The sequence below is a fragment of the Mustela nigripes genome, chromosome 9 (assembly GCF_022355385.1).
Source record: "Mustela nigripes isolate SB6536 chromosome 9, MUSNIG.SB6536, whole genome shotgun sequence".
NCBI classification, from domain to species: Eukaryota; Metazoa; Chordata; class Mammalia; order Carnivora; family Mustelidae; genus Mustela; species Mustela nigripes.
Genome location: NC_081565.1, coordinates 37,120,005 through 37,132,930, shown reverse-complemented (window position 1 = coordinate 37,132,930; position 12,926 = coordinate 37,120,005). Strand labels below are relative to the sequence as shown.

Here is a 12,926-nt window from a genome sequence, read left to right as displayed (position 1 = left end):
GTGCAACTATTGATCTCGAGGCTGTGAGTTCCAGCCCCAGGATGGGTGTAGAGATTACTAAAATAAGTAAATTTAAAAACAAGTAATAATTTTGTGTCTTGTTACATTTAAGGCATCAAATGCTTTGTGTGTTTAGCCTCCTGGGTGGCTCAGCTGGTTAAATGGCTGCCTTCAGACCCAGTCATGATCCCAGAGTCCTGGAATCAAGCCCCCTGGCTCAGTGGGGAGTATGCTTCTCCTTCTCCCTCTACCTTTCCTCATTACCCACCATTCGTGGTTTCTCTCTCTTTCAAATAAATAAATAAAATACTTATTTATTTGACAGAGATAGGGAGAGCACAAGCCAAGGGGAGCAGCAGACAAAGGGAGAGGGAGCAGACCCCGATGCGGGGCTTGCTCCCAGGACCCCGGGATCAGGACCCGAGCTGAAGGCAGACTTAACAGACAAAGCCACCCAGGCACCCCTATATTTTTTAAAAAGATTTTATTTATTGGGGCGCCTGGGTGGCTCAGTCGGTTAAATGTCTGCCTTCAGCTCAGCTCATGATCCCAAGGTCCTGGGATAGAGCCCCACATCAGGCTTCCTGCTCACCAGGGAGCCTGCTTCTCCCTCTCCCACTCTCCCTGCTTGTGTACTTGGTCTCGTTGTGTTTCTCTCTGTCAAATAAATAAATAAAATCTTAAAAAAAAAAAAAAAGATTTTATTTATTCATTTGAGAAAGAGAGAAAGCATTTGGGGCGGGGGGGGGGGGGGGGGGGGAAAAGGAAAAAGGAAAATACTGGGGGGGGGGGGGGGGGGGGGGGAGGGCAGAAAGAGAGAAGTAGACTCTCTGCTCAGCAGGGATGCAGGGCTGTACCCCAGAACAAGGAGATCATGACCTGAGCTTGAAGGCTGACACTTAACCATCTGAGCCACCCAGGTGCCCCCCAAAAAAATATCTTGGAAAAAAAAAAAGAAAAAGAAAAAAAAAGCAAAGCTGTGCGCTCTAAGTATTCACAATTATGTTAATTTCTGCATAATATCATGCAGATGTGATTTACCATAAAGTACTCAAGTATTCTTTTATTAATTTTTTTTAAAAAGATTTTATTTATTTGAGAGGGAGTGTGCATGGGCAGGAGCAGGGGGAGGAGCAGAAGGAGAGGAAGAGGGAGAAGCCAACTCTGCTGAGCAGAGAGCCCACACAGGGCTTGATCCCAGGATCATGACCTGAGCCAAGTGGAATGCAGACATTTAACTGACTGAGCCACCCAGGCACCCCTCCTTTTGTTACAAAATAGCTTCCAACGATTGTCTCTGTCAAACAAGTAAATAAATAAATAAATAAAATCTTTTTTAAAAAATGAAGCTTTGCATTCATTATCACCACTACTATTTTTGTGTAAGAATGATATTGCTAACATCAAGAATTTCCCAAGATGTGCACAGCTACCTTCTCAGTTCTGGATATTACTACTCCCATGTTACTGATGGAAAAACAAAGGCACAGATAGGGAAATCATTTGCCAAATGTCACAAAGTTCAAAGAGCAGCATTCCTGGTTCTCTGCTTTGGCTCTGGAAGTTAAGCAAGTAACAAGACAAATTATAAAGAAAACAGGACCTCACTTAAACATGTTAGGTTAAGAAACAGGAAGACAGAAAGAGGTGGGTATTAAGAGTACATTAGATTATTACTTAACATTATGCAAACTTTCAAAACACGGTCAATAAATTCAAGAAGAACACTATGATTAACTTTTATAATTCAACATTTGCTGGGCAAAACACTATAATGGTGTATGTGGAGAGTATAATGAAGTCCTCCAATGGGAGACTCTTCTTCTTTTCTTTCTTTTTTTTTTTTTTTAAAGATTTTATTTATTTATTTGACAGACAGAGATCACAAGTAGGCAGAGAGGCAGGCAGAGAGAGAGGAGGAAGCAGGCTCCCTGCTGAGCAGAGAGCCTGATGCGGGGCTCAATTCCAGGACCCTGGGATCATGACCTGAACCGAAGGCAGCGGCTTTAACCCATTGAGCCATCCATGCGCCCTGAAAGACTCTTTCTACTTCAAGTGACAATAATAACAGTTCTCTTAAACCATGAGTGGTGGCCTGAGAGACTAGGAAAAGGAAGTTTTGTAGAGGCTTGCTACCACTACTCAGTTTTGAAAGGCTTCTGTATGATAAGCTAAAATCTTCAACAGAAAAGGAAATGCCAGCTGGGCCCCAACCACCACCATTATTATTTCCTTCCTTAAAACTCATGTTTAAATCTTTGCCTGTATCGTTTATAAACATTTCTAATGCTTAAGACACTTTTTATCTAGAGCAACCTTTTCTCTTTCAATTAATCCAAGATGTGTTCCTAAGGTGAATTTACCCAACCACCATGACACAACTTGTCTATCCACCCAAGCTAAGGTGAAAACAGAGAAAGCAGTTGTGTTTATAACCCATCTTTTTTCATGCTTCATTTGGAATAATTTTTCACCTCCAGGCGCTGCCTCTTGCCATTCCTCTGACATCATATTTGTGTCCTTTGTGTTCCAATCATATCTGCAATATCCAATCCTGAATTGATATATTTTATCTATGCCTACAACTGTGCTTATTATATAGGTGATAAATTTTTCCTTTCATTCACTTATAGCTATTTTCTAACTCATTCTGTGTAAAAACACTCTCCTCCTCATGTAATACTTAATTCTTCTCTTTTGAATCATTTTCAGGAGGCTACTTTGCCAAGAACAAACATTTACATCCTGAAATATATCACCAAATACACATTCTCTTCCCTTTCTTAAAGGATATCTTTAATTCTACTTTAGATTCTACTCCCTGAAAGAGAATGTTTAGGGGGGGAAAAAGGTTTGCTTTATTCCTATCCTGAATGAAGTACTACTTTAGATTTTATTCATTTATTTGAAAGAGAGAGAGAATGAGTGAGAGTGAGCATGAGGGAGGGAGAAGCAGTCCCCCTGCTGAGCAGGGAGAGCAACCAGGGACTGGATCTCAGGACTCCAGAATCATGACCAGAGTTGAAGGCAGTTGCTCAACCAACTGAGCCACCCAGGTGCCCTACTTTATTATTTTTTTAAACGATTTATTTGTTTTAGAGAGAGAGTGCAAGCACATGAGCAGAAAGGGCCAAGGCACGGAGAGAGAATCTCAAGCAAACTCCATGCTAATCGTGGAGCCCAACCCAGGGCTCAATCTCATAACTCTGAGATCATGATCGGAGTCAACACCAAGAGTCGGACACTTAACCAACTGCATCAAAGTGCTCTCCAAGTGCTACTTAAAATATTTTTATATATGCCCTTAGTTTAGCAGATAAGATCTAGGTTTCCACTTTTGTGTATCCTGAATGATGCCCTGAGCATCATTCTTTCCTAAGTCTTTGCCCTAAGATCCCCTAAGATCTCTGACTTAAAAAGCAACATTAAAAAGTTGAGGCCAAAAAAACTCTAAAAGCAGTGGAACAGCTGTATGGCAAAAGGCCTAAAGAAACAGACTCCTCTGAAGATTTATCAGGAAGATGAGGATGTGGGGAAAGGGACAAAAAGAGAGGAAGAGGTTATCAACAGATAGGAGGGAACGGAAAGCAGAGTGAGGCGATCTCCTCCCAAAAGAAACTGATAGGAAAATGAGCAGTGAGAAGTTCTACAACATCTAGAGCCAAAATGTATCCAAGCCCCTAGATAAGGTTCACTTACCCACCCAGACACTTACCGTGTTGCATTTTGTGCCACACACCACTTGCCTATGATTTAGCCACTGAGATGCAAACACTTTATTAAGGGTCCCAAGGTGAAACTCTCTCTCCTTCAGGAGACTGGGAAGTTGCTGTGCTGCATAGCCATGCAACACTCGAGTATAGCTGGTTTCATTCTGAAGCCTGACTTCTCGATTCTTCAGGTAGTACACTAAGGATCTCTTCACTGGGGGGAGTCTTTTCCTTTTGTGCAATGAGTGATCCCAGCCAAACTGTGGAAAGCAACGTTAGAAATTAGGGATTTGGCTACCTTCCTTCAGAATAAGGGATCCTTCTGTATCAGAGAACTCACCAAGAACTCATCTTGCAGGATTTACATACAACAGAAATACAATTACAACAGATCAGAAATCTGAACATAGCAAGTCCAGTTTAACTCTTCCAACACTGAGAAGATGCTGCTCATAGACAAACCTATCTACGAGAAACAAGGGCTGAAAGACAACGGAAAGGAAGCAGAAAAGAGGTCAAAAGGTTTACTAGCTCTGTTAGGGCTGAAGGTTGCAGAGCCCCTTAACTTATCCTTGACAGAGAACAGAATGAAGTACCAAATAATTACTACACCGACCTGGGCTACATCTCTACTCAGGACCCTTCTTACTCTCAGTCTGTACTCCCTATGGAGCATGGAGAGTGCAGCTGGGGCCAGCATGGGGTACCAGGCCTTCCAAGGATGCTCTATCAGGGCGACCCCGTCCCCAGGCCGTTGAAGAATTCGAAAAATCAAACACCAACGAGGTAGGAAGCATGTGAAATAAGAGTCCGAATACGCGTTCAACGAGAGCGTTACAGGGATGATATATGAGAACTGATGTTTTTTATACAGGTCCAAGACCAAAAAGCCCACCTCAGGGCTTGAGGTATCCAAAGGGAAACTCCTTCCCATATAAGGGACGCAATTATCTCCACTTCCCAGGGCCCCGGAAGGGGGACTTCACTCTCCCTCCCAGTATCTTCTGGGAGGTTTTGTTCCTGATCCTCCTCAACGTCGGTTTTCTTCCTCCAAAGCCAAGATTCTAGTTTCCCTTTAAGCCCCATTACCGGCTGCAGGCCTTCAGCGGAGTATGCCTCGTTCCCAAGTTTCCCTTTAGCTCCTCATTCCTCCGGCCTTTCTGATCTCCTATGAACTCTCGAGGGCCCGGCCCTGTCCCAAAAGGCTGGGGCTCTGCTCTTGCCCACCTCCGACTACAGACCTCGGTCCCCGGTTCCAGTTCCCCGACCTTAGAACCCTATTTCTCTCTGGGTGCTTCGGTGATATAAGCCGGGTCCAGGCCTCTTAGACCTCACCTGCGGGCACTGAGCGTCGCTCCCAGCTCCTGGCGAGGCGGGCGCTTTCCGCTTCCTGCTAACTGCTTTCCGGGCCATAGTGGGCAGCGCCGCAGCGGCCCCGCAGCCACATGGGGCGGGGGTAGCGAGGGTTAGCAAGACGGCGGGTCATATACTGGGCCCCGGGGCCGCGCACTTTTGTGCGTCTGGCCCGGAAAACGGCCCGGACCCGGGAAGGCAGGCAGAGGGAAAGGAGGGAGGGAGGATTGGGGCCGGGAAAGGGAAAGGGAAGGGGTAGGGTAGGAAGGAACGAGAAGCTTTCAGACGAACGAGTCTGAAAGGACGGCGAGCGGCTAGAACCAAAACACCCCCTCCCCCTCGCCCGCGCTCCGTCACCCTTGCGCAGCCGCACTTCGCAGCCTGTCGCCACGGAGACGCTGCCGGGCCTTCAGGGGTGGGGTTTAGGGCCTGCGAGTGGAGAGTCCGCAGCAGTTGTTTTGCCGCGGCCCGCGCATTTCCAACGGTCGTCAGATGGCCGCTGTAGGTGGAAGACCTGGGGTCAGAGGAATCTGCGTTCTGGAGGTCGACCTCGGACGCCCGCCTGCCCATCCGCAAGCACCCGGAAGTGAGGACGACTGTCCTCGCTCCGGGAAGGAATGCCTCCTAGCACACGCCTTTACCCGGCAGCTGCCACTGGTTATCTCTTATTGAGCGCCGCACTTTCCCGGAACCTATCACAAACGGAGCAATGACACCAAGGGCTGGACTCTGTGCGGGGAGGCAGGACCTCCTTACCCCACCCTCGCAAGGTGGAGTCCGGCCCGGAATCAACAACCGCGTGGCCAGACTTTTCCTCTGAAGAGTACCTACCTGCCCTGCCTGGCATGACCAGCCCAGACTGCGCCCCAGGCCTCTGGCCTCTTCCCACCCCTCCAGAGCTCTCAAGCTCCATTCTCCACTCAGTCTCCTGCCTCCCTGCTGGCCACCTGCCCCGCCTAACCCTTTCTCCTGCTCTGACCGCAACAGCCCCTCAAATCTTCTTTCTCTCAGCTACAACCTCGCCTCCCTTTAGATTCTCATGACCTGCTGGCCAAACTGTCTTTTGTGCTTTCTGCAATAGACCTCACGCCTTAATTCATCTGTTTCTTACGCCTCCCATGCGGTCCTAAATTGACGACAGGAGCAGGGGACTGCCGCTGCCTGCCTCTCACTCAGGACGCTGGTTACATCTCAATGAGGGCAGATTGGGTGATATACTGAACCACAAAGAGTGGACGATGCTTGTCAGTCAGATAAGGGGGCTTCTTCAGGATCACCCTTGCCTCCATTCTCAGAAGATCTTGTAGGAATTTGCTGGCTTCCACTTTCCTCAGGCAAAGAAACCCTTTGAGGAAACAGGATGTTCTTGCTTAGGGTTGACCGGCCTCGGGCTTTAGTGCCCAGTTACCTGCTGCTTGCTTCAGGCCTCATACCTCCAGGGAGTTCTGTTGACCCATCTGAAGTTCTGCCTACAAGATTTGGATTTGTTTTCCAAGTCGAAACAAAGACCAGATTGAGACAGGGTCCTCTGCCATCCCAAGTGGGCACTGCCACTAATCTCTAATGCCACCTTGGGAAAGGCAACCCCATCTCTCTTGGTCAGGCTTATCCCTTCAGAGACATGCACAGAGTGAATGGGTCAGAAGTGGTTCACCTTCCTTTTTGAGCCTATTGTTCCAGTTCTGTCTTGCCTCACAATGCCCTCGGTGACCCAGGAGCCCATTGGGCAAGAGCCTGGAATCCCTTTGAGAATCTCTAGGCTCATGATGAGTGGCACTTGGATCCTGGTATCTGCCCCTGTCAGAGGCTGCAGGCTTATCCTCAAGGTTAGTGCACTTCATCTTGGCATCCTCAGGTTTGGTTGAAAAGGACTTATTATAAATAACAAAAGATGTGCATTTTCACCATTATCACTTAGAAAATTACAAGAGTTTTAGGAACTCTTGTGCTAGGAACCAAAACAAAGACCAAATAGGTATCTTATATTCCAATACCATAGTAGTAGAAATCAGAGTAGGGGCACCTGGGTGGTTCAGTAGGTCAGGTATCAGCTTTCAGCTCAGGTCATGATTCCAGGGTCCTGGGATCGAGCCCCACTCCCCACAAAGCAGGGAAGCCTGCTTCTCCCTCTCCCTTTGCCTGCTACTCCCCTTACTTAGGCGGGCTCTCTCTCTCTCTGTCAAATAAATAAAATCTTAAAAAAAAAAAGTCAAGGTAGTCATTACTAACTCTACTAACTGGTTACTAATGGGAAGGAGAACACAGGAAGGCATCTAGTGTGCAATAAATTTTTTTCTTTAATATTTTATTTATTGGGGCACCTGGATAGCTCAGTCCATTAAGCATCTGCCGTCAACTCATGTTATGATCTCAGGATCCTGGGATGGAGCCCCACATCAGGCTTCCCTGCTCAGTGGGGAGTCTGCTTCCCCCCTCCCCTTATGACTCTCCCCTCTGCTGGTGCTTTCTCTCCCTCTCAAATAAATATCTTTTTTAAAAGATTTTTTCTTTATTTATCTGACAGAGATCACAAGTTGGCAGAGAGGCAGGCAGAGAGAGAGGAGGAAGCAGGCTACCTGCAGAGCAGAAAGCCCGATGTGGGGCTCGATCCCAGGACCCTGGGATCATGACCTGAGCCGAAGGCAGAGGCTTAACCCACTGAGCCACCCAGGTGCCCCTAAATATCTTTTTTAAAAAAGATTTTATTTATTTATTTGAGAGGGAGAGAGAAGCAGACTTGCCATTGAGCTGGGAGCCCAAGGCAACATGGGGCTCAATCCCAGGACCTTGGATATACAACCAGAGCCAAAGGCAGATGCTTAACTGACTGAGCCACCCAGGAACCCTACATATTGTTCTTTTTTTTTTTTTTTAAGATTTTATTCATTTATTTGATAGAGATCACAAGTAAGCAGAGAGGCAGGCAGAGAGGGGGAAACAGGCTCCTGCTGAGCAGAGAGCCCGATGGAGGGCTCTATCCCAGGATCCTGGAATCATGACCTGAGCCGAAGGCAGAGGCTTTAACCCACTGAGCCACTCATGTGCCCTCATATTGTTCTTTTTAAATTTTTTTTTTAAGATTTTATTTATTTATTTGACAGACAGAGGTTACAAGTACGCAGAGAGGCAGGCAGAGAGAGAGGAGGAAGCAGGCTTCCTGCTGAGCAGAGAGTCCGATGTGGGCTCAATCCCAGGACTCTGAGATCATGACCTGAGCCGAAGGCAGAGGCTTTAACCCACTGAGTCACCCAGGCACTTCTATATTGTTCTTTTTAAAGATGATTTCGGGGGCGCCTGGGTGGTTCAGTTGTAAAGTGCCTGCCTTTGGTTCAGGTCATGATCCCAGGGTTGTGGAATGGAGCCCTGCATGGGGCTGGGCTCCCTGGTCAATGGGACGCCTGCTTCTCCCTTTCCCACTCCCTCTGCTTATGTTCCCTCTCTAGCTCTATCTCTGTCAAATAAATAAAATCTTTTAAAAAAATAAAATAAAGATGATTTCAAGCTTAGTATTTTATGGCTTTTTAAAAAATATATTTATTTATTTGACACAGAGAGAGCGAGAGAGGGAACACAAGCAGGGGTAGCAGGAGAGGGAGAAACAAGCCTCCCACTGGCAGGGAGCCCAATGTGGGGCTTGATGTGAGGCTCCATCCCAGGACCCTGGGGTCATGACCTGAGCTGAAGGCAGATGCCTAATGACGGAGCCATCCAGGCACCCCTATTTTATAGCTTTAAATAAAAACCTTGACAGTTCTAATCGTCTTTACTCCCACCCCTCCAAGTCAGTCCTTGCAGGCTTTTCCTCACAATGTGATGTGCAGAAGGAGGCCCATCGGTGGTCTGGGAACCCAGCACCTGCTTACCTTTTATATTCTCTTTGACTTGGTCTTGCCAGGAAGAATAAATAACAAGAAAATAGTCTAAAATATTTGGACAAATATAATTATGTTCTACATGCTCAGTAATAGTAATTCCTCCTGTTTATTTGCACAGATTCCTTGGAACAAACAAAGCAGATGTTGCTACAATTCCCTGTATGACTCTACCCTTAATGTGTTGGAGCTAATTAACTATCCTTGCTAGCAAAGGGCTTGGGAGGAAAGCGTTTCTGTTAGGAAAAAGGATTTGGGATTTTAATTCATACAAACCATAATGAAAACAGCAAGATGAGACCTGGAGGACATGGGAACATGAACAGGGACAGATGGTAAGCACTCAGTAACTGCTCTCTGGTAATGTAAAGATGTTAGAGGTCTCCAAGGCCTGTGTATAATAATATTTTTCATATCCTGGGGCATAGATTACTAAAGATGGAAGATATTAGAGAGAAAGCATATCTCGTTAAAGTCATACTCTTACAGAAAACTGAAGCCAAAAAAGTCAAGTCATGCAGTCAGACAGTGGATAAGTTGAGGACTGGAACCCAGGATTTCTGCTCTAGTTTATTTTCAATTCTGCCACATTAAATATCTGGGTCTAGTTGAAGTTGCAAGTGGTCTTTATTTTAGCATTTTCCCAATACTTTCATTTTTTTTTCTTTTTTCAGAACCTGAAATATTTTATCTAGAGCATCAGCTACTTTGAGAGTAAAAATTCTATTTCTATATTGTATGTATAATTTGGTGCACACTGTTGGACTTTGTGGGTTTTTTTTTTTTTAAGATTTTATTTAATTATTTGACAGAGAAAGACATAAAGAGGGAACACAAACAGGGGGAGGGGCCGAGGGAGAAGCAAGCTTCCTGCTGAGTAGGGAGCCTGATGTAGGCCTCAGTCCCAGGACCCTGAGATCATGACCTGAGCCAAACACAGATGTTTAACGACTGAGCCACCTAGGTGCCCGGATTTTGTGATAAGTACAGACAATTTCCAGTCCTTCAGGAACTGATATAAATTTTTTTTTTTAAGATTTTATTTATTTATCAGTGAGAGAGAGAGGGAGAGAGAGCGAGCACAGGCAGATAGAATGGCAGGCAGAGGCAGAGGGAGAAACAGGCTCCCTGCTGAGCAAGGAGCCTGATGTGGGACTCGATCCCAGGACACTGGGATCATGACCTGAGCCGAAGGCAGCTGCTTAACCAACTGAGCCACCCAGGCGTCCCAGGAACTGATATAAATTTTATAAATTATCCAGTTTTCTGGTTTTGGCCTTCTGCCTTTTTTTAAAAAATTAATTAAGTAAGTAAGTAAGTTAAGTAAGTTTTTATTTATTTATTTGACAGAGATCACAAGTAGGCAGAGAGGCAGGCAGAGAGAGAGAGGAAGGGAAGCAGGCTCCCTGTCGAGCAGAGAGCCAGATTCAGGGCTTGATCCCAGGAACCTGGGATCATGACCTGAGCCTAAGGCAGAGGTTTTAACACACTGAGCCACCCAGGTGCCCCTTTATTTATTTATTTTAGAGAGAGGGAGTATGCAAGTGAGGGGAGGTCCAGAGGGACAGAATTCTGAGGCAAACTCCTTGCTGGGTGCAGAGCCCTATGTGGGGCTAGAACCCTGGGATCATGACCCAAGCTGAAACCAAGAGTCACACACTCAACCCAATAATTTCTTGTAACTTGCATAAATCTAAGATCATTTAAAAATGGAAAGTTTGAATCATCTGCCTGCTTCTCAGTTAGTAGAGTGTATGAATCTTGATCTTGGAGTTGTAGGTTCTATCTCCACATTGGGTGTAGAAATCACTAAAAATAGAAATCTTAAAAAAAATAAAATAAAAATGGAAAGTTTAGGGGTGCCTAGGTGGCTCAGTTGGTTAAGTATCAGACTTCTAATTTTGGCTCAGGTTATGATCTTAGGGTTGTGAGATTGAGCCCCTCATGAGGCTCAGGACTGGGTGTTGAGCTTGTTTAAGATTCTCTCTTGCCTTGTCTCTGCCCTTCCTGCCCACACTCTCCCTTTCTCTCAAAAAAAAAAAAAAAAAAAAAAAGAAGAGGGGATGCCTGGGTGGCTTAGTCAGTTAAGCCTCTGCCTTCAGCTCAGGTCATGATCTCAGGGTTCTGGGATGGAGCCCTGCATCCTGCACTGAGCCCCACACCCTGTACCAAGCACCCCCCTCGCCCCCCTCTATCCCTCTCCCTGCTCAGCAGGAAGCCTGCTTTTCCCTCTCGCACTCCTGTTATGTTCCTTCTCTCCCTGTGTCTCTTTCTATAAAATAAATAAAATCTTTAAAAAAAAAAAAAAGGGAAAAGGAAACTTTAGGGGTGCCTGGTTAACCCAGAAGAGCATGTGACTCTTGATCTTGGACTCATGAGTTCAAGTCCCACAATGGGTATAGAGAGAACTAAAAAACAAAAAATTTAAAAAAAATTATTTATTTGACAGAGAGAGATCACAAGTAGACAGAGAGGCAGACAGAGAGGGGTGGGGGGAAAGCAGGCTCCCTGATGAGCAGAGAGCCCAATGCAGGGCTCTATCCCAGGACCCTGAGATCATGACCTGAGCCAAAAGCAGAGGCATTAACCCACTGAGACACCCAGGTGCTCCCCTCAATTTTCTTAGTGGAAAGTTTAAAAAATAAATGAGTCAATTAAAAATTCCAAAAAGGATTTCCTAAAATGGAAAAGTACAGTTGTTGGTACTGAGTCCAAGCTTGTTCTGCTCACTACAAGAAAGGCCAAGTTGAGAAGAAGCAAGATATTGCAGCAAGGAAAGCAACTTTACTCAGAAAGCCAGCAAACCAGGGAGATGGTGGACTATTGTCTCAGGGAATTGTATCCCCTCAGCATGAAATTCACTCTTCTTTTCTTCTTTTACATTAGCAAAAGGGAGAAGTGGGTATAGGGAGTTGAAATCAAAAGGTGATTGACATCTGTAAACATAGGAAGGTCATTAACTTCTTTGTCCTTGGTCAGTTGATCTTTGTGTACAGACAAGACTCTGGTCATGTCATTCCTATAAATCTTAAATACAGCAGTGTTGTTTTTTTTTTTTTAAGATTTTATTTATGGGGTGTCTGGGTGGCTCAGTCATTAAGCATCTACCTTTGGGATCAAGCCCCACATCTGGCTCCCTGCTTGGTTAGAAGCCTGCTTCTCCCTCTCACACTTCCCCTGCTTGTGTTCTCTCTCTCGCTGTGTCTCTCTCTGTCAAATAAATATACAAAATCTTTTAAAAAAAGATTTTGCTAATGTAAAAGAAGAAAAGAAGAGTGAATTTCATGCTGAAGGAATACAATTCCCTGAGACAATAGTCCACCATCTCCCTGGTTTGCTGGCTTTCTGAGTAAAGTTGCTTTCCTTGCTGCAATATCTTGCTTCTTCTCAACTTGGCCTTTCTTGTAGTGAGCAGAACAAGCTTGGACTCAGTACCAACAACTGTACTTTTCCATTTTAGGAAATCCTTTTTGGAATTTTTAATTGACTCATTTATCTTTTTTTAAAAGATTTTGTATATTTATTTGACAGAGAGCACAAGCAGGGGGAGTAGTAGGCAGAGGGAGAAGCAGAATCCCTGCTGAGCAAGAAGTCCACTGTGGGACTGGATCCCAGGACTCTGGGATCCTGATTTGAGCCAAAGGCAGACATTTAACCAACTTAGCCACCCAGGTGTCCATAATTTTTTCAACATTCTAATTATATTTCCAACTTACTCTCAAAAGATCCATAAAAGAGAAGAAGTTTCACTGATTTAGTAATCATTTCTTCGGCCCTATTGTGTGATAGGTGTGGTCGATGTCAGAGATCTGACTCGGATCTCACCGTTGCCCTCAAGGAACAAGAAGAGTAGGAGAAACTGTTGAACTAAAATATAGTCTAAAGACTTATGGGATGTCAGAGATCTGACTCGGATCTCACCGTTGCCCTCAAGGAACAAGAAGAGTAGGAGAAACTGTTGAACTAAAATATAGTCTAAAGACTTATGGGA

At 45.2% G+C, this 12,926-nt stretch overlaps 1 protein-coding gene across 1 annotated transcript in view; it reads right to left on the bottom strand.

Moving 5' to 3' along the window:
- Positions 1-5,130, bottom strand: part of DCAF12 (DDB1 and CUL4 associated factor 12) — a 28,497-nt gene extending 23,367 nt beyond the window's left edge. Inside the window, exons 1-2 of the mRNA XM_059411482.1 lie at positions 5,046-5,130; positions 3,716-3,970 (exon numbers count right to left, since the gene is read on the bottom strand). Of these exons, the coding sequence (XP_059267465.1) occupies positions 3,716-3,970; positions 5,046-5,123 (333 nt within the window). The 5' untranslated portion in view covers positions 5,124-5,130. The remainder of the gene's footprint in view (positions 1-3,715; positions 3,971-5,045) is intronic.
- Between the last annotated feature and the right edge of the window lie 7,796 nt (positions 5,131-12,926).